Source organism: Poecilia reticulata, chromosome 21 (genome assembly GCF_904066995.2).
Source record: "Poecilia reticulata chromosome 21, P_reticulata-male-v2, whole genome shotgun sequence".
Lineage (NCBI taxonomy): Eukaryota > Metazoa > Chordata > Actinopteri > Cyprinodontiformes > Poeciliidae > Poecilia > Poecilia reticulata.
Window position 1 is genome coordinate 17,261,529 of NC_088850.1, and position 27,434 is coordinate 17,288,962.

The following is a 27,434-nucleotide window of genomic DNA, read 5'->3' on the forward strand; positions in this document are numbered from 1 at the left end:
GCTCCACAAAACAAACCAGCGTGAAGATAAAGGCTGCAGGAATCTTTGTTCCATACATAAGAGTACAAATTCCCGCTCTCACACATTCACCTCGGTAGGTTTGCTTGAACTGCACACATACATACACACCCACACACACCACCTTATCTCTATCATTAATCTGCAGTGTCCTCAGTGCTCAGTCACTGGAAACACCTGAAGACTGAGAGCGATGATGTGGGCTCGCTCTGGTCACACTTTTCCTTACTTACCAATCAAATCTTGGACACACACTTGTATGCGCAGTGACGGATGGAGTGTATTGAGGTATGAAGGATGGATTGTGCTCCTCTGACAGATAAAACTGGGATCGAGAGTGGGACGACAAAGAAAGCAAAGCCGTTTGATTCATCTGCCCATCATCGCTCACTGTTCTCTCCTGTCCAGTCTTTGCTATGATTTTAGCTTCCTCCTCCTTCCATGGCTTCCATCATATTGTTTGTCACATTTCTGCTTCCACTGTCTTTGAACGTTTGCCTCTCTTCCTCATTTGGCTCACATTTCCTCTTCATGGATACGTACCTGCTCAGTTTCTTCTCATTTTCTCTCCCTCCTGTCTTCTCACATCTTAACAGCAACTTTCTAGTCTGCAGATGGCAGTTTAGATAACACACACACACGATTTCTCCCTCCATCTTTCTCCATCCGTCTCCAGTGCATCGTTTAATTCTGCTCCTCATCTCCTCGGCATCCTCCAGGCACAACAGGGAACGCTCTTATCTGCTGCAGTGGAACAAACATCTGACATCCCACCTCCCCGGTTCAATAGTGGGTGACACATGCAGGAATGTATAAGCTGAAAATACATGCACAAAGTCCCCAGAGAAAATCAATCAGAGTAATTGAATGACAGATCAGATACAAACACAGTAGGTCCTCATGTAGGCCGTTTCATTCATAAGTGCTGGACCAGTTTCTACTTTCTTTCATCATAAAAAAAACAAAAACAGAAGATCCTGGTGGCATCTGCACAGCGTAGCTTGATCTTTCTGCCTGTGCCTGAATATTTTACTCTCCACAGTAAAAGATCACAAACAAATGAAAATTTCCAGATATTTGTAATTCTATCACATATATAGTCACTCTATAAGCTGAAAGTGAGCAATGTGTCAATGTGTTACTCTGCTCGAATCCGGTGGCATACACAGTACAGTGTTGGCTCTCATCCTTCACATAACCTCATTTAGATGTGTTTTAAGTGCAAACTGCAGGGCCTTTGAAGTCAGGACAAAAGCAGGCTACTAAAAAAAATGCATTCTTATTTTCTTTCTACAGGCAAATCTGTCTGTCTTTCTCTTTCTCTCTGCGACTCTTAAACATTTTTCTTCTGATCCTCCCCTTCTCCTTTTACTTGCCTTTTCTCTTTTTTTAAATCAGCACCACACTGCTGGAAGGATAAAGACAGAGAGCAGAAGATAGCGCGTTGACTGAGTGAAAAGAAATAAGACATTTCTTACAGCACCAGAAATGCAGTAGTGTTGTACCGTTTCTGATAGAGGCCTGTCTACGTTTAAGACAGCAAGACTGAAGAAAAACAATGGAACATACATAAAAACCTAAATCTAAAGTGTACAACATAACCTAATAGCTTTTACAATTAATTGTATTGTTCCTAATGGTTAGTTTCATACAAATGTATTTACTGTGGACACAGAGTCAGTAATCAAAACTCATGCTTGTTGTGAAAGAGATTATTCACAGTTCTAGTAGAAATGTAGTCTTTTATAACAATGTATTAAAGAAGATGGATTCTGACAAGGCTCCTAAAATGATATGAGGGAGAATCTTGCTTCGGTTCAGGAAGCTAAGGTTCTTATTTTAGAATTATTCTGACCATTAAATAGACATGGTTAAGGACACCTATAAGAAAATTGGATATATTACCTTATTAAAAGAAAAAAGGGAATGACATTGGACGCTTTCTTCACATTTACCCTGCCTCTTATGGCTGATGTTGACAGGACTGTGAGTTTGCCAAGCAGCTACAGAGGCAGTGATGAGCAGATGGTTAAACTAACCTGCCAAAAATCTCTTGAAAGTCATTCAACAAAATGTGGTGGAGCAGCAGACCGTCTGGCATGACAGGATATACACGGACGGCAAAGACGGCTGCTTTAGTCAGCACATCAAATCATTTTAAAATTGCTTAAGGTTCTGTAATAAACACATCTACGATGAGGCAAAAATATTCCCTAACGTTGGTTGCATAAACAAAATAACTAGAGCAGCACCAGTGGAGCCAAATACTTCCAGTGTGGTATTACTTATTCAAAAGAAAAAAAAACATTTAAGTTATCCTTATAAGGTGTGCTGTGGTGGTGCAGGGGTTAAGCACAACCCACATATGGAGGCCTTAGTCCTCAACACAGCTGTCGCAGGTTCGACTGCCAGCCTTGGCGACCTTTGCTGCATGTCTTCCTCCTTCTCTCATTGCCCACTTTCCTGTTGATTAACTATCAAATAAAGGCCACTAGAGCCAAAAAAAAAGAAAAAGAAAAGTTATCCTTATAATTACCAGTGGTGGAGAAAGTACTCAAAAAATGTACTTAAGTAAAAGTACAAATACACAGACAAAAATGTACTCAAGTAAAAGTAAAACTACCACATTAGCATTTGCACTTAAGTAAAAGTAAAAAAGTACTGGCTTTTAAAAATACTTAAGTATTAAAAGTAAAAGTGCTTGCTGAATGGATTACCTAATCGCTAATATCATTAAGTGTACCAATCATATTTAATTTTAATACATTACAAAACAACCTGCTGAATACTATTAATCAATCATTAATCATTTTGTCTAGATTAATGTCAAGTTGTCAAAACAAAGACATTTTCAATAATGTCAACTTTGTATTAAAAGTGTCATGATTTACTGAATGACGCTTTATGACAACAGTCATAAATATTTATGAAGACTTATTCATGTCCATGACAGATGTTTATGACGGTGTCATGTCAGTCTTATTCACCTGCCTTCAAATAAAGTGTTACCGGCTGGGTTTATGCAGCATTTGATTTTTAACAAAATATTTATACCTGTATTTCATAAAAATAATGGTAGACTTTCGGCATTTATTTTGAAGTATGCTGATCCTGTTTACAACTATGATTTTCATGTTCAAAAGCAATTTTTTATGTTCCATCTTATAGTAATAACTTAACAAAACTGTTTCTTTGACTTCAAAGACTAGAGTCAAAATTGCTTTACATTTAATTTATACGTTGAAAATTTGTATAGTAAAATGCAATAAATTAGTTGTGATGTACAGAAGATAAACAATAGCAAGCTCAAGAATATGTTTAGCTCTTAATATATAATAGTAAAGGTTAGTTATAAAGACTAGATGATGTCAATTTATAGTCTTAAATTGCAAAATAAAGTCTGCAAATTGATTGCAGAATGGTTTCATTTTTACATCACTTTGCATGAGCTACTTTCAAACTGTTTTGTGTTCTACAACTACATTTCCTGTGGACTTAGAATTTAATTTTGTTTCAAAATTATGTTAAGAATATATTAAATACATTAACTTTAATATATTTTACACTATAATTAACATATGGTATAGAATACAGACTTCAATGGTTTGGAGGACAAAAGTATTTGGAAATGTCCAAGGTTTTTTAAAAAAAAAAGTTTGTGAATGCATCACAAAAGACAGAGTAAAAAGAGAATTTCTGTTTTGGATTAACAAAATATTGGTAAATTTGACATAAAAACTGTTAAATTATGGAAATATTTTTGATGGAAATTCTGAAAAAAATAAATAAAAAATAAAAAATACAGAAAATGTCCTGGTAATTCTCTGCCATGATATTTTCAGTGTTTTTTACAGAATTTCCATCAGAAGTTTCCCGTAATTTAACAGTATTTTATTTCAAAGTTTTCCATAAAAAAACAGGGAAATGTCCTGGTAATTTCTGCCAGTACACTTTCTCGTTTTTTATGGAATTTCAGCAGAATTTTTCCATAATTTAACAGTTTGTTTCCCCATAATTTAACATAAACAAACTGTTAAATTATGGCCCACCACCACTTCAGGTGACATTTCCCATATTCTCAAACTCAAAGCTTGACATGTATGGGGCAACGTGAGAGCTCATCTACTGACTGACTACATAAACTAAAAGCTGGATCATAGATATTTTTAATAAGCGTATTTGTGAGCCTGCCTCTTTTTATTAAATTGAAATTAATTTAAAATTTTTGTATGACTTTTTCTCAGATTAACTTAGAAAACGAGTTGTTATTATTACAGGTTAGTTTTCTAAACAACAAAAAAGTATCTGTTAGGGAAGCTCAAAAATGAAAAATTGGACTGATATTGATATCCGATAGTAACACTGCTGTTATGCCAGATTTACCAATTCGTTATTTTGTCAGTTTTTTTATATGATTACTCGATTAATAGTAAGAATAATCGATAGATTACGCGATTACTAAAAGTTTTGCTTACAATAGCCCTAATTATATAAATAAAATAGCATTTATAGGTGGATCGGGGGGATTAATTCTCTCCTTCACCCCCCTCCTTCTACACCCAGACCTCCTCCCCCTTCTTGCAATTCGCTGTCCGGCCGCCCCCCCCCCACCCAGCACTCAACGGTACGCTAGACCGGCCCCACCCTCTTTGACCCCTCACATATACCTCTACATTGAGGGGGGACTAGTGTACCTCTCCTGGTACACTAGCCCCCCAAATGTCTCTCCTTCACCCCCCTCTTTCTACATACAGCCAGACCTCCTCCCCCTTCTTGCAATTCGCAGTCCGTCTGCCCCCCAGCACTTAATGGTTCGCTAGACTGGCCCCACCCTCTTTGACCCCTCACATCTACCTCTACATTGAGGGGGGGCAGAGTACCTCTCATGGTACACTAGCCCCCCCGAATGTCTCTGCTTCGCCCCCCTCTTTCTACATACAGCCAGACCTCCTCCCCCTTCGTGCAATTCGCCGTCCGTCTGCCCCCCCCAGCACTTAATGGTTTGCTAGACTGGCCCCACCCTTTTCGACCCCTCACATCTACCTCTACATTGAGGGGGGGCTAGTTTACCTTCATGGTACACTAACCCCCCCAATGTCTCTCCTTCGCCCCCTCCTTCTACAGCCAAACCTCCTCCCCCTTCTTGCAATTTGCCGTTCATCCGCCCCCCAGCACTCAACGGTACGCTAGACCGGCCCCACCCTCTTTGACCCCTCACATCTATCTGGTGCATCTATCTATGTGGTGCATGGGAACTCTGAGCTGCCAGTTGCTCTGCAGTTTCTCATAAGCTGAGAGAAATTGGAGTAACACAGACTGCGTCTCCCGTGTGCTAATTTACTTGAGGTGAGAATAACCCTCAAGTTTATTTTAACCAGTGGTGGAGAAAGTACTCAAAAAATGTACTTAAGTAAAAGTACCAATACACAGACAAAAATGTACTCAAGTAAAAGTAAAACTACCACATTAGCATTTGTACTTAAGTAAAAAAGTACTGGCTTTTAAAAATACTTAAGTATTAAAAGTAAAAGTGCTTGCTGAATGGATTACCTAATTGCTAATATCATTAAGTGTCCCGATCGTATTTAATTTTAATACATTAGAAATGTGCCATTTTAATGAACAATGCCACAGATAAAGCATGTTTTTATTATGTTTACTCTCTGTAACATGGCTTAGACTTAGATATGTGATTCTATGCATCATAATTTCAGGGATGGAAACATCTTGTCTCCTGTCCTAACATAACATGAACTTCACTTTTTTTTTTGCTACTAGTGGCTTTTATTTTTTAAAGAAATCCAACAGAAAAGGGATGGAAAGAAGGTGGGTGGGAGAGGACAGGCAACCAAGGAGCCAGTAGCAGAGTTGTACTGCTACTGGCAGAGTTGTACAAGTCAAGACCAAGACCAAGTCTTGGGTCAAGACTTGGTCTTAGAGCTTAAATAAATACAATCAGTAAAGATCCGTCCAGAAGAATTGGATCGTTCCTGAATGTACCAGCGTTGTCCCATATTTGCAACACCTCAGTCAACACCTCCACACAATAATTCAGTGCATGAATGACAACTTTTTTTCATCGCAGATGCAACAGGTGTGTCTATGTCAGTACAGCTAGCTTTGCTAGCATCACGTCCACAGATCTTACTTTTCTTTAAGCTTTCCTTCCAAGTGACGCTAAAAGTTGGACGAAGTCCCCACCGTCTGTGAAAGCGAAGCGCTCCTGATTTTACTTGTCGCCATACCAATTTATGCAGCGCCATTATATTACTGACGATTAGACTCGCTCAGAGGAAACCACTGCGCATGTCTGGAGCTTCGCGTGCGAGTAAAGGTGGAGGCGATGGGTGACAACAGACATATTGCTCGGATTTTACGACATATTGCTCGGATTTTACGGCGCCACCTTAAGTCCCTGAACTTCACATTTTAACGTAAAAAAAGAACAACGCGACTTGGATGTAACGAGTAACGCGACAGTTTTGTAGAAATGTAGTGAAGTAGAAAGTACAGATACTTACTGTAAAATGTAGTGGAGTAAAAGTAGAAAGTATCCATTATTAAATCTACTTAAGTAAAGTACAGATACACGAAAATTGTACTTAAGTACAGTAACGAAGTACAAGTACTTCGTTACTGTACTTAAGTACAGTAACGAACTGTACTTACCACTGATAATTATTAACTCATCAAAAAACTTTTGCAAAGAGAAGTTATCATTCTGTTAACTTTTAGCAGAGAAACTGAAGAACGGTGGCTTAAGAATGGGTGCTGAAATTGAAAAACAAATAAAATGTCAATAAATCAGAATGCACATTAGTCTCTAGTAATCCCTATGCTCATGTAGCGGCCGTGCTTCATAGTCCGCTTACCGCCACTCGGAAGCCGGATAAAGTTTATTTGTTTTCCTGTCAGAGAAACCACAGATAATTATGTGTGGTTGTCATCAGATTCATAGGAGACAGAAACCTCTGATACACACAGAGTAATTATTAGAAAACCGTGATGTGGTTATAAAGTGAAATCTGCTAGAAAGGTTTTAATGGCCCTTTGGTTTTTTGCTGATGTACAGTTAAAAAATGGGTTTGTCCAAATCCGTCTCTGTCTCCGCTATAAGGGGGCAGGTGTTGTTCCTCTTCCTCCTGTTATGCATCTGTCGAGGAAGGCTCTCAGGGAGGAGCTGGTATTTTAAGTGTGGCCGTCTGCTGTGCCTTTTGTCTTGCCCCTGAGCACCTCAAAGCTGTTTAAATTTGATACCTTCATATCAGTTCACCAAATTGAATTGACTTTAGTGAGGAGTGAAGACAAGTGACCCACATTTGTGACACACTTAGCTGCTCAAGCGGAAATGGAGCCGCGCTCGGAAAAGAGGGGCATCCAAAAGAAAAAGTAATATAGAGATGGACCAACAGCGTTATTGACAGAAATAATTATTATGTCAACCAACACTGAACCGAAATGTCAAATCTTACAGAGCGTAAGTACAGAGAGTAAGTAAGAACTTTTGCACATTTTGTGACAGTACAACCCCTAGCTGCAACGTATAAATACAGTTATGTGCAACAGGTTTTCAAAAGTCGATCTGTGTTTAATTTAAAGGGAAAGCTATTTGCATACAACACTTTTACATTCTTATTTGTAGAGATAAATAAAACCTTGGTTTGTTTTCCTACCACTTCACAATTGTGCACCATATTGTGTTGGTAAATAACATAAAATCCCAAATAAATTCACCGAAGTTTGAAGTGTAAGATGACAAAATGTGAAAATGTTCAAGGGCTTTGATTACTTCTGCGAGATGTTCTTTAGTACAAAGCCTAGTACCGTAAAGCTGTTTAAGCACATTTAATTATTTTCAATAAATTTGGTAATATATCAAGGTTTGTAGATGCTATGTTCATCTGTGGCATTAAATGCAAAAAAGAGAATTCTGGCATGTTCTTAAGCATTTTAAAAATGAGAAACTGCATGTATATGATTTTATTGAATTTTTCTTCAAATGGAAACAGCAGATGCGTGTAGCAAGAGGACATTATGGCCCCATTTGTTACCTGTGGTTTTCTGTTCTAGCAATCGAATTGACCACTCTAGGTCTTTGCAATGCAGTTAAAACCTCTTTTCTTTGTTGCTCATTAGAGCAATTGGTCATTCCTTTATGTGCAGGAAGCCCTGAAGATTGTTCAAAAGCAAAAAGCCTGTAATTGCCTTATTAACAAATTGGGACTTGAGTGTAAGCCATCAATTGTACTGATGCCTCCAGCAGAATGAATTCACTGAGGCCTTGCAACGAATGTGGAAAAGCATGTCTTACACATCAGTTAAGAGTGGAAAACATTAGAAAAGAGAAGGACAAAGAGGCTAAACAACAATAGCACCAAGGGTAACGAATCAGTGCAGTGTGATCATCTGCACGACAAACAGGACAGCGAGAATAAAGTGAAACTCAGAAAGGCTAAACATGTTCATCTAAAATTATTTAAGACTTTTTTCATTTTCCGGATAAAGCTTTTGAACTTAATGAAATCTTCATGTTGACTAACAAGACACGTTATCAGTCTCATTTTGCTCATATAATAAGGTTTACGCCGGCCCTTGTAAATCAACAAAAGGGAAATTTTGTCATTAAGGAAGTAGTTTCCTAAATGAAAACCACCGGGCCCCTAGAAGTAAAAATAAAAATAGAGGTCAGACAAAAATGCAAAAATGCTGCTCACTTATTCGCAACTATTACTTATTCTTTCCAATAGTTACTCTATTGAATATCAGATTGCCCATTATTCAAGTTTAATTAATTGTGAATTTGTTTTTGCCATTTTAACTCCAAAACAAACAAGGAAGTTATTGTAAATCCCCAATAATTTACAAAAAAAGCATCTTCAATTTAATCAGAACAAAATTACAAAAAATTTTACTTTTCAATTTAAGACTTTTATATGAGACATAAATGTGATTTTGCTGATGCGACAGGGCACAGACGATACAAAATATTAAAGTCAGCTGTAAACATTCCCTATAATGTGTTAAGCAATTCCTGCCACTGATTATCCTCTGTTGGATGTTTCCCTGCTTGAATCCACCTGATTTAAAAGGATTGGTCATTAGCAGACTCGTGCAGTGCTTAGTGACAAACTGCGAGGATAATGCAACCATTTACATCTGGAGTGTTTAGGCATAAACAGATCTAAAGCACGTACGTAGGTCGGAGTCCTATGATTGGTTTACTCTCAAACAAAACATCTATGCAAAATTATTGCAAATCTATATTTTTGATTTACTAAACCATGGAACCTGCTGCAAGAGTGTCTGAGGTTTTGTCTCCTAGACGTTGATGAGGTCTGTGGAAAAGAGTCTTAAAAATAAAACAGTTTGAACTATATCGACAAACTGAACTGACCAAAAGCTCATTTTCCATCCCCACAAGAGAATGAAGGGAACTATTCTTTGGGAGGGACTGGTATCTTCAGGGATATCTAGATTATTTTCAAGCAAATATCCATCCATCTGATGATTTTACTATGTTCAAGAACCCATCAAAAAAAGCTTGTGGGTCACAACACTCACATTCACTCCTCTGGTCAAATGCTGTTCCCAAAAGTCATTTAAGCAAGTGATCAGACAAAAAGATAAAACACAGAAACAGCTCGTGAAGGGGTACACAATATATCACAAAAATATCATCATCGCAAAGTCAGTGTGCGCAGTATTCATATTGCACACTGGCTAATAAATTCAAAGTGTTATGAACTTGGATTTTTCATGCTAATGTAATATTTAGCCAGGTGGGCAGACTCATACCGACACTTGATTCATCTGAAGATGTGCCCAGATTAATGTGCAACACAATTTGTAGAAACTCTGGAATTTTACATGCATTAGTGTTGCTTCTAAACGCTCCTAAAAATTGGGTTTCTTCTTCTTTATTGGATCCTTCCCGTAGCACAAAGACAAAAGCAGCAAAATTATTTATACTGGTATGAAACAGTAGTAACATTAATGATGAATTTCCCCAAGGCTTCCTGCAGAAGAAGTGTGGATAATTGAAAGTATAGGGTTCTGACGACAAGACTCCTTCAATTCAATTTTTCATCTTTTTCCCTGTGACAGCGCAGATGAAAAACTGAGAGAAAAAAATAAGAATGGAAGAAATTAATTACTGAGACAGAAGTGTGGTCCACACTGCATAGTTTCAATTACAACAAAGGAAAACTGAATTGCGTAACAAAACGGGGAACATTTGCTTCTCTGCTTAGTTTAAAACCCCTTGAAGAAAAAGGGAAAGAACATTGATACTTGTTTTAATTGAAAAATGAGCAGGATACGCATTTAAAGTTTCTTTTTAAGTTTTAAGAGCCACATTAACACAAAAACAAACTGATGAGCAACGGAAGCCATTAAAGGTCTCCATCAAAGCGTCAGATAAAAGAGAATGGAAGTTTGATCTGGGCTTTAAAGTCTTTCCACTGAATGCTTTAATTTGAATGGGCTCTCAGAGGAAAGCAGCCACCTGGTTTGGAGCAGGGATGGCAGTAAAATCCTTGCCGGGAGGAGGTGTTACGAAAAACAAGCTGTTGGATTGTCATAGCAACTGGGCTTGGTTATTGCTTTAAGTAGATAGGAGGAGAAGGACGATGGAACAATTAAACCTTACAGGATTCTTGTATCTTTTAGCTAAATGCATTGAGACGTAGGGCTGCACAATATATTTCAAACATATCGTCATCGCAATGTCAGTCTGTGAAATAATCATATTGGAAAGGACTGTTTGGAGTGCAATAATTGTTGGCCACTATAGTTAGACAGTCTCACAGCAGCAGATGCTTACAGTGAACAAATTACATTGTCCAAAATGCTAAAGGCTACAGCAACATTTACTAATGTTGCCATTCCAAGATTTTGTACACCCTTATCCCTTAGTGGGGTCGGGAGGGTTGCTGGTGCCTATCTCCAGCTAATGTTCCGGGCGAGAGGCGGGGTCACCCTGGACAGGTCGCCAGTCTGTCGCAGGGCAACACAGAGACACACAGGACAAACAACTATGCACACACACTCACAGCTAGGGAGAATTTAGAGAGACCAATTAACCTGACAGTCATGTTTTTGGACTGTGGGAGGAAGCCGGAGTACCCGGAGAGAACCCACTCATGCACAGGGAGAACATGCAAACTCCTTGCAGAAAGACCGGGGCCGGGAATTGAACCCAGGACCTTCTTGCTGCAAGGCAACAGCTCTACCAACTGCACCACTGTGCAGCCCACAGACTAACCATTAATGAGTAATTTAATCTTAGTATAAATCCAGAGAAGGCCTCAGAGGTTTGTAAGAAAACAGTGAAGACCAAGAAATGCATCAGACATGTCAGGGTCCTCAGTATACACTTTTCCAGGCATGGGTGTGTAATTCGCTGAGTGAGAGAGCGGTACACTATGAACAGGTTGCCAGATCATTGCAGGGCAACACAGGACAAAAGACCCAGCGTCCACACACAAACCTGAAAACCCTTCTCCATTTCTGAGGTGCAGATCACACAGATCCCTATATTTACAATACATCTACATGTGCTTTGCATCATGCCTTTAGACATAGCTTGAAGATAAGTTGAAATATCAGATAAGGATTAGCATGAGACTTGTTCAGGAAAAATTTAACAGCTCCAGTAATTTAAGTTATTATTTAGAACTACTCCTGTATTTATAATATTAGCTGGGTGAAACCCGCAAGACAACAGTCGCAGAAGGACAATAAAGCAAAGAAGAAGCAAAGAGGGAATAACCCTGCACAGGCTGAAGTCGACTGGTAATGTACAGTTCTGCTCACAGATCAGTTCTGTCTCTGCCATGCAAATTTATAATCAACAGCGACAGGAGCAGCTTGGGCTCCGTTGCACATTTAAATCTATTCAAATCAAGCTTGGTTTGGGGGATTTTTTTTTTCAGTGTGAAAACTACAAACTTGGGCACAGTTAGTACATGGATGTTTTTTGAAAGTTCATGTTGGTTTAATTTATTTACGTTCTACAGGGTTCCTAGAACCCTGTCGGCTTTAAACTTAAATAGTTGTATTCCTTTAACACTGTATTCGCGCAAAAAAACAAGTTTGCTTAAGTGTTGGCAAATATTTAATAGTTTTTAATAAAAGCTGATGTGGTAATCAGCTTTTATTAGACAATAATAAGAAACTAAAACAAAAAAATAGAGACAGACAGAAAGAGAGGAACAGAAACAGACAAAATGAAAGTGTATCAGACCTTTCAGTTGAATCAATTTACCGTAATAACTGTTAACGATGCATTTCAGGGAGCAAGATCAAAAAGTCCTTACAGCGCAAACAGTGAGGCATCCTTAGAGAGGATTTTCTACAGATACAGATGCTATAATCCAGAAAAGACGGTTTATGAGAGTTGTTTGCATCTGAATCAAGTCATACTTTCTCATTTAATTCTTTCTTTTCCATTCCCTTCCTTGCCTCACAGTGGGCTTTTATGTCATTATAGAGCATTAGATTTTAGCAGACAAAGTCAAACTGCAATTTTTGTGAAGAGAGATGGCTGACATGAATCCACATATCAGAGATTATGCATAAATAAGTGGTGAAAAACAGGCCAGTGTAAATGTTATAAATACCTGGACTCATGAGATATTGAGAGGATTAATCAACCTCTTCATTCTTCTGTCGTTTTTAAACAAGCAGCCAAATATGTTATGCTTGATTAGACTAACACAAGCTGTTGTCTTACAACAAACAGGCCTCTAATCCAGAAATATGATCTATTTATGTAATAAACCTGTAAAATGGCTTGGCTGATTTAATTTTAGGAGTCTAATTTTGTTTGTCTGGAAAAGGGTTGATTTTTATTATGCACGACATGAAGGGAGGTTTCTCCTGCAGCTTGTGCTTTATTAAGGTTATTATGATGGAGAATTTCTGGATCAATTCAGACCCCACATGGAAATGCTTAATATGAAAGTTAAAATATTCTTTTTGTTCCATCTCACCTTTTAAATCTCTAATTTTCAACACTAAACTCCCTAAATGTTAGAGGCAAAAACATTATCAGTAATTTCAAGTTGGGAGATAACAGGTTCCTGTTGTTACTTGGATTCGGTGTCTTACTGTTGGTGCTGTTCTTTGCTGCCAAGCCTGAGCTGCTTGACTGCTGCAACACCTTTGTTTCTGTTACCGTGGCAGACTTTGCTGAAGCTTTGGGAATCACATTGAACAACTTTGGCAATGGGAACCGTTTAATCAACCAAAGGACTCTAAGACGGCATAAAAAAAAAGACTCCCTTATGCAGCTGCAGCACAAGGTTTTGCGAACAAACTCTCGTCCTTCTCTAAAGTGTTTCTGTGTGGCTGCCTGTTTGAGCATGTATTGTTCAACAACCCAATAGAGGAGAAAGCTCCTAATCTGCATTCAGGGAGAAGTTGTGATGCAGACAAAGCTTGCTTAAGGCACTCAGGAAGTTTTTGGTCTAAAACGTTTGATAATGTTTTCCTGCTTTTGATTCTGCATTTTTCAAAATGGCTTTTCACTCATCACAGCCAGCAATATGACGAGCTATCCAAGTTTACAGCTCTTCACTGCAAAGACATTAAATGATGTTTTTTAGAATGTTTTTGTTCAGAAAACTTAACCCGACACTAAACTTTAAGACATAAAATCTTAATCTTACACAATTTTTTTTTAAAGTTCAAGATTGAATACTTTTCATCCAGCAAACAAGTATTGTCTCAGTTTGTTAACAAAGCAACTCTATGGACAGCTGTTACTTAATGTTTGGGTGTGGCTAATATCAACTACGCAACACCAAAATAATAATGTCATTACAAACAAGGAAAAAAACAATCACAGTCTGTTATTTCAAATAATATAACTACAAGCTTTAGTAACTAATTACTGAGCTACAAAAGACAGAGGAGGTTTTAAATGTAGTCCTGGTATCTTTTAAGTACCTGATCCAGTCATTCTGAAAACAAAATGTCAGACTAACTGACGTCACCAAAATGTGAAATATGATGACGTTTCTTTTCCAAGAGCTTTGTCATATTCATTTCCCTAATATTTCTTATCCACACTCACTCCCTTTCGCTCACTACCAATACAGGTGAAATATGGCCTTTGTGTGCCCAGCTATAATTTGGCAGAGGCCGCAATTCACTTTCAGTCGATTGGCTGCAGATTTATACCTTGTCTGTCCACCCCATATAGTTGCTGACCGAGGTGGAGGAGCAGCAGCCTCTGTAATCACGGAAAATTGCTGTGTGGGTAAAAAACAGATGTGTGAGCTCTGCTATGACAGAGCTGGGAGGAAAAGGTGTGTGGTTTTGTTCAAGTGTGCATTAAAGGGCTGGGCTCTTGCTGTGCATTAGCTCAATTGGAGCTACATTCAAGAGTCGGCCGTCACATACCAGCTGCCAACTGTGTGAGTCTGGTTTTGGCCCAGATTGGCCTGTGTTTCACCTCTGAACATCATTCAGTGCCATACGCTGAGTGCTTGTCAAGGGAACGTCCTGAAATTGGCACACTCCCGAAACATAAATCTCCCGAGAGAAAGTGTTTAACCTTTTGTTACAACCACAGCCTGCTTAGCGGGATATATACACGCGCGCGTACACACACGCAGACGGAAACAATGATATCAGTTTCCAAGTGGCAATGTTCCTCAGAAAATGAGCGGGCGACGAGAGAGAGAATGTGACATTTCCAAGGTGTATGCTGTCACAAGGCAACCATGGCAACTAAACTAAAAGGCTGTTAATTTAACTGAGTCACTCCACCTCTCGGTGTTGTACTGCTCCATTGCTCCTCCCACTAACAGCAGCCACAACCATTAGACGTACGAGTGTATTTTTAACCTGTGCAGCCACCTGTTCGTGCCTGACATTACCACAGCGTGATTCCAAACAAGTGGAGGACTTTGGGTTTACAGCAGCCTCCGTCAAGCTAAATTTGTTAAGCTAAATATAAGTGTCCATCTTAAAAATGGTGCATACAAATGTGGTCATCTGAGCTGAATCAGAATATCTAAGAAAATACTTCCTCTTGTTTCCATGGCTGTAACTGCAACAAAGTAATAAAACAAAAAAAGAAATCGAATGCAGCTTCAAATCCAGATAAAAATTAAGTGTGAGGGTTTTGTTCTTAGCAAATTTTCGCTGGTTTTGGATGAATGCTTTATACACCTTTTAGAGCTGCACAATAAATCAAACTATAATCCTCGTCACAATGGCAATGTGTGCAATATCAAAGTCACAAAAGACAATCCTGATGCAATTTGTGGCACATCAAAATATCGTGAGCGCCATGCATTTACATTTTGTATACTGATATATTTGGCCAGATGAATGGATTTGGCCAAGATGTCATCCAACATAGAAAATAACATCTCCTGGATAGTGATGGCTGAGAAGAAAAAAATGCAATCTATTACTTTTCTAGGTAAAAACCTTTTTTTTCAGTCACAGAAGCAGAAAGGGCGAAACGTGGGAGGAAGTATTTTATTAAGTTCTTAACACTGGCCCCCAAAAATATTCCTGTTTCTGGTTTTCTAACTTAAAAACGACTTCTTTATGAGGAAAAAAAATCATGAGTTTTATTAATAACTGAGAAAACTATTATCTGTGAATACACAACGCTGTTAATACATTCCTTATGTGTGACGGGACATCATCTATTTGCTTTTTCCACTTGTGAATTTGTGAAAATGTTTACTGAAGCCAGTCTTTCAAAAGAAGAAAGAGAACCTGCAGAAACTAGAAAGAAGTTGTCCGGATGAACTATGAACCAAAACACATGCAAACGTGGAAAATTTATTACAGCAATAATTTACATAGCCGTGTCCTGAGTGAGAATTTAGCAGTGTGAAGCATAACAACACAGATAGCACCACACTCAGCTCTAAACAGTTTACACCTGTTACCAAGCAGAGAAAGTGAAACACCTTGGAGCTACATCAGACTGCTGCATTTGAATTCTCCGCAACAGAACCAGCTTTGTCAGAGGTTTTGTTTTGGCAAGAGTCCAATAGCAAAGGGAGGGACGTGAAAAATCAAATTAAGCTTATCATTAGATCCAGGCTCTTTAAGCTCATGTGGTGAGTTGCTACCATTGACAGGTTAACTACATTTCCTTTACAGTTACCTGAAAAGTCATATAATGGCTGAATATATGTGTGTTTTTACACTTCGACAGGATTTACCACAGGATACTTGAATACCACAGTACTAGAGAGAAAAAAAGAAACACTGACGATCAGAGATGGGAAAAGACGTAACAAGACCAAGTATTCAAATATTTAAAAAACTCTGTAGTTTGGGAATGGGACTTTTTTTTCCTGCCAAACTGGTTTTAGTACTGGTTTAGAAAAGTAACCATCAAACTTTCACTACAAAACCAGTCCTATCTTGGAACCAACTCTATGCTGGGCCAGACAAAAATAAATGTTTATGAGTCACTTGAAATGTGTCCGCCACCACATCCAAGTAAAGATATTAGATTTATTTCAGCCATTGACTTTGCAGGTGTTTTGAAAAAAAAAAGAGGAAAAATTCAGATTGAACATCTAAAAACAAAACTGAGAAATATTCAGCCCTGACTGCACTCACTTTTCCATATTGAGACCAACCATATCAGTTCTGACAGTCAGTAAAAACACAGAGTTGTACGTTTAACTAGCTGCACAAAGCCGATATTTCTATAAACAGTGTTTGCATTTACAATTCTAAACACCGTAGGGTCTTTCAGTAGCAAGAGTTAAGAGTCAATAAATCCTGCCTAAAACTGTGTTTTTAACATCCATTTGCTTTGATGTATTAATCTACCAATCAGGATTTTAAACAACCTTCAAAAACACTGACTAGGTCCTCAAATCTAGGATTGAGGATCCCAGGTATGACTGCAAATCATACTAAATGACAAAAGTAATAGCAGCAACCCATATTCTAAATTTTAGAATGGGTGAAACATAGTACCGTATTTTCCGCACTATAAGGCGCACCTAAAAACCTTCAATTTCCTCAAAAGCTGACAGTGCGCTTTATAATCCGGTGTGCCTTATATATGGACCAATATTGAGCCACAACAGGTCTAGCAACTCCGGTAAGCAGCCACCAACTTCATTTTGCCCATAGAAGAAGAAGCGCGCTGTGCATGCTGGGATAGTTGTCAGAATTATGGTTTGTTAATAAAGTTTGACTGACCTATCTACCTACCGACCTGATAATCAGGTCGTCTGCAGATCATTTAGCACCACATTCTTCACGAACATGCTGTGCGCGAACGGAGAAGGGTGACCATCATCCGGCCACGCCCCGGCCCAGTCGCAGAAGGCTCTCCTCGCCGACCGAGGGGGGGGGGCGGGTTGGGGCATGTAAGAGAGACAGAGACTGCGGCAGCAGCGTGTCGGTTGGTCTGTGTTACCCAGAAAGCAGTTGGGCACAATATCGCAACACCAACACCGTGAGTGAAAAAATGACTGGGGCAGCCTACTATATAAAGTACTAGGGGACCATTTCTTTATTATTACACATCCACATTTGTACGGGACGGGTGGCAACCCTAACTGTATCGTCTTTTCTATGTGCCTTATAATGCGGTGCGCCTTATATATAAAAAAAGTTTTAAAATAGGCCATTCATTGAAGGTGCGCCTTATAATCCGGTGCACCTTACAGTGCGGAAAATACGGCACCTACATTACTTACATTGTCACTAAGTCTATTTAATTAAGTCATAACCACTAGAAGAAGGATTTTTAGTGACAAAATGGTCTAGCACCAAGTGGGTTATCTAGTAGTGGGAAACTTTTTTTTTCATACTCTAGCATCAGGTTTGGTTTAGCACTGGAACCACTTTGGTTGCCCTAAATGAGTGCTGCTTCAAGACGTTCATAACACAGTAAAACATTAAGTACAGGAAATGCCTAAATCCATCAGCGGTAATGACAGTTTAAAAGTCAGCGCAGTTGGCACACTGAGTACAGTTCTGCTTTGCTTCTGAAGAATCCAAGGAATGCTTTTACTCTGCAGGCCACCACAAACACCCATAACAACTGGACAGAGCATTACAGCTTGCTCAAATCGGTCTGCTGCACAGATGTCTAATACCATAATGAATAAATGTTAACAAACACACGGGACAAGGCATCTTCACAAACGCATACAAACACACAGTGGCGCAAAGCAAGATAGTAGATGCCTTTCTTTATGCCCTAATAGAGTTTTGCCTAGGCTTTGCTTGGTATCAGCTTGAGTTATTATGTGCGAGCTGCAGGATTGTTCTCAGTGCTGGGAGACTGAGCAGACATCCACATCCATAAATACACACAAGCAGATCCAGACACATTGATGCAAAAGCCTCATCATTCCAACTCCCTGCCTCATAATGGAGGGACAGGAAATAATAGTGAACTAATGCCAACCTGTCCCAGACTCTCTCAATTTTCTTAGCGAGTAACACTCGCAGTTTATCTCTCACTTGCTCTCTTCCCTTGTTAATTGCTTAATAGAACCGTTCACTTTCCCTGCAGACACTGCCTCTTTTTCCACAGACAGTGTATTATTTACATTAGGCTGGCAACTTAATCACATCCTTTGCCTGTTACAAAGCAGGAGCTGGAAGACTCCCTGTGTGCCGAGGTTAAGTCTCGGTCAGCACTCCTGTCTGTGCTCTGCCATCACTGCAGTAAAATATGCTCATCTAGGAAAGCATCAAATCAATTCTTGCTATTAATTAGTCTCCGCCAGACTAACACTGCTGATAAAGTTCTACACATAAATAGAACAGGAACACATTATGTCTATCAAGCTGTTTGGAGGCGTTGGACAAGCAGATCTATGTTCAAATCACTAAAGTCCCTGAGCTCAACAGCTGTACTGCATATCCAAATAAACACAACAAACTTGGAGTAGTGCAAATTATGCCCACTTTTACCAAAGTAAGCTAGGAGGAAGTGCTTTGTCACAGAGGAACTGCTAAAAAGCCCATCGAGGGACAAGAGCTGCGAATTAGCTGTTGCTATTGCACTATGACGCAGACATGGGACTGATGTTCTGTTCAGTTTGTCTATGTGTATCTGTCCCTAGCAAATACACTTAATAATAATCAACATTTAGCATTATCAGACAGAGGTAATTTCACAACATTGCTCCTGGTGTCTTTTGGTAATAACTGAAGGCACAAAACAACAGAGTATTCTCACAGGTGTCATGTTAAGCACTCTGGGTGAAACAGTTTTCTCAACACCGTTCTTTAAGTCACATCTTCCTTTGTGGGAACGGATCAATTTGGCCAAGCACACAATGGCAGGCAACTGGAAGGTATAACCTTAGAAAGTGCAGTCCAGTCTGGATCTGGTTGTGTGTGTGTGTGTGTGTGTGTGTGTGTGTGTGTGTGTGTGTGTGTGTGTGTGTGTGTGTGTGTGTGTGTGTGTGTTTTTATATAAACACAATAAAGTTACCCTGTGTTTGTAGTAAACATAGCCCAAGAGTTTGTAACAGATCTCCAACAAATAAAAGTGTCAACGAGATAGATTAATGAGGCCACAACGACAACAGAGTGCCACCACACAGTCCACTTTTCAGTACTGTATTCAACATAATGACCGGACAGTGGATTGTAGTGGAATAGCTGAAGTTACTGCTTGTTACAACCAGATCATGATTTTTGATTTGGTAATGTTTCAAAGAATGAAGCACACTATCATGGTACAAAAAGGCTTCTGAAATTATGGTTTCATGGCGCTGTTTTCTTACAGTTTTGACAGTTTAAGGCCACAAAAAGTGCAAAGAGGACCAGTGGAACACATTTCTGCCACTCCCCCACATGTTGCTGCACACTACCGGCCAGATGGCTGAAAGAAGAATCCTGCACTTTTCTTTCCTCACTTAAAAGACAAATATAGTTGTTTGTAAAGACTTCCCATAGCAAAAAACACCGGCACTCGCTGTACACAAACAAAAACAACACAATTGATCTTATTTAGGTAGATTAGACCGACTGATTAACCAGCCATTATCCACTTCTTGTTACTCTTTAAAGAGCAAAATACAGAAAAGGTATAGACCGTCCTTCTTAACTGAAACGGTAGTTTGTCCATATGCCTTCTTATGCATGCAAATCAAATTAGTAAAGCAAGAATTAAATGCTTTGTACAGCAGCAATGTTTTGATAAACAGTAATGATTTTTACGTTAAAAATAGTTTAGCAATAGGAGGGGAATTTGTTTCTTTATAGTTTAAAGAAAAGCAATATACTCTGAGGTTTACATTTTTTAGATGAAAGTTTTCTAACATCAAAAAAATATGGTGTGTCTACCTTTTTTTATCATATTGTGAGAATCTCATGACAGCCACCTATTATTTAACCTGCATCATGCCAGACTACATTATAGATGGTTTGTAAGCACAAAGGGCTTTTTTTGTAACCTGCAGATAAATGTTTACATTACTTCCTAACTTTGACACTTGTTCAAATTTAAGCCTACGAGTCAGATTTTTTTAAAGCAACTGCAACAACTGTAATCTGTTCTTCACAATTTTGCAGTTTTGCCCGTAGTCAGATTGTTAACATTGTAACAAATGCCTGTGATGGTTTGTCCTTGCTTTGCATCCATCAAAGCACACACAAAGCCTTCAGACTAGCAATAACACAAAGAATACACAAGATTCCAACCTAATTGTAAGTTTTGATCATTTCACAACAGAAATGCGGAAAACAACTGTTTATGCTGCTGCTGCAACAACAACTAAATGTTATATAAACCTAATAGAAGAATTTTGTTTTCTTGCAGCTTTGTAAACACATAGGTCAAGATTCAGACTAAAAACCCTTTGACAGACTTAAAAGCTTGGTGTTTTTACCTTGTTCTGGTCAATCCAGTACAGGAAGTAGCCTTTGGGGTCAACTGTTAGAGTCACAGGGGTCACAGTGGTGGAATCCTGTAGTAAGAAAGACAAGACATCTGGAGTCAATCGGTGTGTCACCATGTAACACTGCATCCCTCTTGTGGTTTATACGCAAGTACCTATGACGGAATATTCCCTGGGGTAAACCGGTTAATTTTTCTGTCAGCATCAAAGCATACTTTTTTTTTCCCCCAACAACACTTGCATTCCAGAGTCTGAAATGACATTAAAACCGCTGTTTATGTTGCACTTTACACACAATCCTTTCCTTATAGGGTACTTTTCAATTCACGACGAAGCACTGCCACAAATGACCAGCTCAATGGTGTTTGAGTGTAATTGCTGCGGCTGCACTCATGGCTGCAGGTTGTTTTAAAGCTGATGTTACCATTTTCTCGTCTTGCAAAAGGGGAAATGCTTTCCCACAGCTTCTACAGAAAGACGGTCCCATGTTTCACAGACACAGTTTGACCCTGAGGCGACATGGCAACACCAGATATTATTGGATGCCTCTATAAAAAGAAAGAGGCTTTGCCCTTTTTTTTTTTTTCCCCCAGCATCGCATTGTGGCAGCAGTTCAGCTGAACAGCAGCATATTATTCTCTTCAATCAGACATATCTGTGATATCCGGGAATCATATTTGCTGAACGGAGCAACAAAACCTTCAAAGTGTCTTCACGAGGCAACTAATGAGGTCCCTAACACAGCATTTGGTGGCAGAGCTAATGGCAAGAATGTATTTATTTGTGTGACCCCATGGCACTTAATGTTCAACATATCATGAAACCATTCGACTGGGAGATTGTAGACCTCGGATTCAACTGTACTGCGGTGCAGAGAACAATAATACATCATTTTATTGTGTTGAAATAAAATTACTTCAACAGAAAAAAACATTGTAGAAAAAAAAAATCACACACTTACTCCGTGACTGAGCAATACTAAGATCCATGTGGACACTGAAGAGGTTAGAGGGAAAAGCGAATACAGGAAGAAAAGAACTGAGTGAAAAGTGAATGAATGACATGTTCTGAGAAGCATTTTGCTATAGGGATGCTCACTATGGCAACTCAACATTCATTTGAAATCCAATAAAGACTCGCAAGTATCAGTTTTGGTTGAGCACGCATGATTGCACAATCTTTGTAGGCTTGACTGAGTGAGAAAAACCTGCATGGGGTGATGGCAGAACACCCCGCTTTATGCTAGTGCTTAGTAAAGGGGCATGCAAACCTATTCATACTTTTTCTTTCATTTGTTGGTGCGTCACATCCACCACCCCAAGTTATTTAAAACTGCAGGTGATAGAAAAAAAAATACAGAGAAGAAGAAAATTGTAAATGGTGAAAGAAAATTATTAATAGGAAATTTATATTTCTTGTTTATATGGATATATATTTTGTGGGGCATAAGAATAAAAGAACCATCACTATTTAGATTTTAATTCTCCCGATATGCTCATTTGTGTTACTCTATTACATAAAATCTTCATAAAAGTACTGTCTGCCTTTAAGTTACTCCACCTCCACTTTTACAGATAAATATAAATTTCCCGCACTCAATAAACACATCAGTGATTCCTAGAAAATGAATTAGTAATGAAGTGGATCAACAACTTTTCGTCAAAACGTTCGCATTTCCATTAAACCAGTTTGAGCATTTATGCAGTGGGACAGGATGTGGCAATTGATGGATTGGTTCTGATGTTAGTGGAAGGAATAAAGGATGGTTTGTGAGCTCTGGGAATCAACCTAATGATGTGAGAGCAGTCATTTTCACCAGCTTCTTAATGTCTTAACTCTCCACGGCCACCATAACAAACACATTAAGTTATTATGGGCTCTAAGTGAAGATTTTCTCTTGGGATTGAAAAAAACGCCACACAGAAACTTCAGGTGATTTGTATTATTGCGTTTAATTTTTCTAAGAAAAACCAACTGTTGTGTGTTCCTTTTGTTTTCAACAGATTTCTATTGTTTCTGGTGAGCCAAGAATGAACATTTCTGCTTTTAGTTTAGCTTTTTTTTCCTTCTTCTTATTAATGTCATTTGTCTGGACAACCTTAGCAAGCTGTGGTCTTATTTTTGTCAAACGAAGGGCAGAATGAATGACAAAAGTACACACCCTGAGGTCACTGGTCCCTGCCAAGAAAGACTGTCATTATTTTTTTTTAGCGAAGCATCTGTGCCATTAGCGCTCACCTAAGGGGGAATGTTATTGAGGAGATTTGAGTTCTGCACATTTCTGGTCTGTCTCCTAATGACATATCCTGCTACTTTCACTGGATTTTAAGCTCCCTTGTGCAGACAGATAAGATATCTTTCAGAGTGCATCATACAAAAAATGGGGATGATTCCAAAGTAACCTTTTTACTGATCCAGTAGTGTGTATATTTATATATATATCTTCCACAAATCATAATGACAAATTAGGTCTTGCCTTAGCCTCCATTTGTTAGTAGAGATGCCCATAGAAATCGACTAGTTTTTAGCTTCAAACCCTGATCAATAAATGACTAATCAGATATTGATTACTGATTAGTAAATGCATCAAAGCAGTATCATGTCCTGATGACAAAAATGCTTTAAAATGTGAAAGACGTTACTAAGGGAAGTGCAGTGTTTAAAAGTTGTTAGATAAAAGAAGTTTTTTGAAATAAAAACTTTTTTTTTGTAAAATGTCTTCAGTTCAGTCAGGCAATGGGATAGTGAGAGTAATACTTCCAGCAGATAACAGGAAGACTGAATTTATCACAGGAAAGTCACTCCGTTTGATCATGTTGAGCTTTCAGCTTTTGTCTGAACTGATGACAGCTTTTTGAAAGTCATTATAGTCAACATTTCAATTTAAAATGACTGAAACAGTTCAATAGAAGTGTAAAACGTCTGACCGACTTAGTTAAAACAAATAACATGCCTCTAACCTTTCTGTGGGACTTTGACAAACATTTAGAGGAGATCAGATTGTCCTTTCTTTCCCCCAACAGTCTTGCGGTGGAGTTTACCTCAGTTTCTCATACTGCCTGCTTTTCCATAAAATCAGAGCTGCTGTTCATATATAATATTATTATATGTGATTTCTGCACCATGAACAAATTTTACATCATTCGTGAGCCTTGCGAGAAGCACAAAATGTAATTTTCAGCAAAGTAGAAGCATAGATAAGTAAAACCCACATCAGAGGAAAGCAATAAATGAAAGAGGCACATCCAAATCTTGTTTCTTGTGACCTACACAATTCCGTGTGGGGAAAAAATTGGAGAGAAACCCCAAACCCAAAGCTGTTATAAGAAAAAAAAAAAAATTATATAATTCTTCTCCACTTTCAATTTCTTATAGTTCCCCACTCTTAATTGGGCTTCCTATTCCGCTGTGATTCTTTCCACGAAATGGCACGGGGAGGAAATGGGAAGGACCTGGATGGGAAATGACCCAGAGAAAGTATCTGTGGGTATGTCTGTATTTCACAGGAAAGGCCTGGCAGGCATTTGGCTCTGGAGATACAGCTGCATGTGCCAAAGGCTGCAAACACGGCCGTTTGAGGAAACAACTCACACTTGACGCCCCTTTACAACAAAGACAAAGCTGATGGAATGACCACTCTTTGGCAATTAAATTAAAGAGTTTCACAAGTCCTCTGATGATTGACAGAGTGGAATATTTGCGAATGTGCACGATTTCCTCACTGCCGTCTGGACTCACTGTATTCGCACTTCTGCAACCCTCATCCATCTGTGCTGTGCTTGGCTCACCTGGAGTCAAATAAGATAACATGCATTTTCACCAAGAGGCTCGTGAATTTATATTTCAAGATGGCCATAAATTAAAAGCAAGATCATTTATTAAGGCCACAATAAAGTATACACGAACTGTGAATTAAACAAATGTCAGATTTCTTTCACTAATAATTAGAGTGCCCACACCACTTAAAGCTCATTTCCAGGTGTTATTAGAGGAAAAATACTCCAGGAAAAGGGAAAAACATGTTTTAAATATAAATAATCACATGCAAATCCTCACAGTGTGCACAGGCCTGCACCCAGGTTGAGGAAAGAAGAGAAAAGCACAGTTATTCAAATTGGTTGTAACTGGATCACAACAAAAGTCCCTTTCCATTTTTACTTTTGATGTCAGCAACTTGAACTTAATCTTAAGAGTGGCAGCTTTATCTGAAATCAGTGCAAGATTATTAGAGGTGATTGTTCATCTATTTCTTGAGAAAGGTGATTCAGTTTGGAATTTTACTGAACTTAAGTCTTTTCATATCAACTACAGTGCTGGTGTTCAAATAAACCCATAACAATTAAAGTGAACAAGCAGAAGTTAGATAAGCTGTGAAATGTCAATTTCATTGACGCACGAGCTTTGGAAAAGGCACGTGCACTCACTCGCGTGTACTCCTACAAATACTCTGCATTAAGATGTAAACAAAGCGCATGTCGGGGTGCTGCATTCTTGCAGCATTCCTAGATTAAAGCATGAAGGGAAAGCTCTGAGCCCCAGTCACTGCAGTCCCCACTGCAAATACATCTACTCGCTGTGTTGTTGCATGAGTCGCTTATAGATTGTGTAACATGCTACATTGGACCATGGGCATGCAAATAAAGCGCATAGAAATCATGCAGAGATGTCGTCATAATTTAAAAAAATATTACTGGTGTTTCTATTCATTACTTACATCATCCCATTTCATAAATTTGCTGCCCTTTCGGAGGCACTCCGGCACGGACACTGGCTTGAGCTGCAACGCATGAACTCCAGGCTGTGCCCCAGCCATTGACTCATCCACTCCTCTCGACGCACGGCACGGCCAGAAATGTATCTCTTCCCTCTGTTCTTCTTTTATGTCTCCACGTCTCCCCCCCCTTTTTTTTGTTAAATCCTCTCAAAAGCCGGGAGATGGAAACCCACTATCACTACTGCTTGTAGTATGTCATGCCCGCAGTGGCGGCGGCGGCGGCGGCGGCGGTAGCGCGTTTCGGTTTTGGAGAGCTGGAGAGACAGGCGCAGCGGAGCGGAGCCACTGACTGACTGACTGAACGACTGAGTGACATGCAGCTAAAAACGAGCTCCAGAGAGAGACAGAGCAGCGGAGAAAGAGGGAGGCATCTGAATGAGTTTCACGTCTGGTTTGAAATTGGAGCTACAAGTCAATACCAGGACAGGATCGATGCTTTAAGTGTTCTGGCGCCTCCGTGTGTCCGTGGCAGTACGATGCGCGCGCACTGGCCCCAAGCTGATAAATTAGATGTTATACAAGGCTGACACTATAATAACGCTATAGTACCAGGAATATTTATCCTGTTTTGGTAGATGGCAGGATGTGCTTTTATGACTGTAGAGGGGGAAATGAAAAATTATTTTTTTCCTCCAAATTTTCATCAAAAATTAGATAATGAAAAAATTTATTTCAGTAATTCAAAAAGTCAAATTCAGATATAACATATACATTTATCATACATATAATAAAATGTTTCAATGAAAGCTAATAAACCCCCCAAAAAACAATTTCTCAGAAAACGTTCTTTAAAAAGTTTGTCTGTGTACTGAGTGTTTGCACTTAATGCCTGGTTGGTGCTCCTAGAACGTAAGGCATGGAGGCAGTCAGCCTCTGCTGAGGTGTTGGGGAAAATCGGGTTGTTTTCAGCTCGTCTGCATTGTGGTCTCTGGGATTTACATCAGAACAGATTGAAGTCTACCAAAGCACAGTGGTAACATGGTAATTAAATCAGACACGGGTACCTTGGGCATCATGAGCAGGTGGTAAGTCTCCCACTAGCAGCTGCACCAACTTTGAACTTGATGAAACACAGTGGACCAACACCAGTAGGTGACAACGTTCCATCCTCTACACTCCAGACTCTCGGGCCTTTATTTAGCATGACATGCAAATTTGTCTTTATCTGCAAAGATAAAGACAGATTTATCAACCCAACCTGCATGCTTTGTGCACTTTTCAATCATTTTTGCCTTTCACTCAACTTTCCATTAATATGCTTTGAAACAGCTTGCTGTGAACTGCCAGCTTCATTAGCATAGCCCTTTGTGGTTTTGTGTCATATGTCAACTGTCTCCTTGATAACTATGAAAGCAGAAGTCTTGCCCTTGATTATGTGGGCCATGTTATGTTTTCTATTTTTTACATCATTCATCAGAAAGATTGTATTTTCATCTAATATTCTGGCTCTCACTGACCGTAACCCATCCATAATTAACAAAATTTCAACCAAAATAAATGCTTCAAATATATCACACTGTGTGAAAAGGAAATACAAGAAATCCACACATTGAAAGACATTACGATAAATAAGCCCATCAATTAAGTTCCAAATAAAAATGGAAAGGTATAGTAATGAACATGCTTTCTAAAATGTATTAGGAGAAATAGTGTCGCCCATGAGTAATTCTTGCCCAGTTTTTCACACATATTGTCTTCAGATATTTATCTTCTGTCCTCTCTGACCTTCAGTTCTTCTCATAAATTTCCCCAAAACACTTACAAAAAGTATCTGGTCC

At 38.9% G+C, this 27,434-nt stretch overlaps 1 protein-coding gene across 1 annotated transcript in view; it reads right to left on the minus strand.

Annotated features, from left to right (window-relative positions):
* Positions 1-26,064, minus strand: part of plcb1l (phospholipase C beta 1-like) — a 128,541-nt gene extending 102,477 nt beyond the window's left edge. The window contains exons 1-2 of the mRNA XM_008398321.3: positions 25,597-26,064; positions 20,874-20,951 (exon numbers count right to left, since the gene is read on the minus strand). Coding sequence (XP_008396543.1) covers positions 20,874-20,951; positions 25,597-25,695 — 177 coding nt within the window. The 5' untranslated portion in view covers positions 25,696-26,064. The remainder of the gene's footprint in view (positions 1-20,873; positions 20,952-25,596) is intronic.
* Between the last annotated feature and the right edge of the window lie 1,370 nt (positions 26,065-27,434).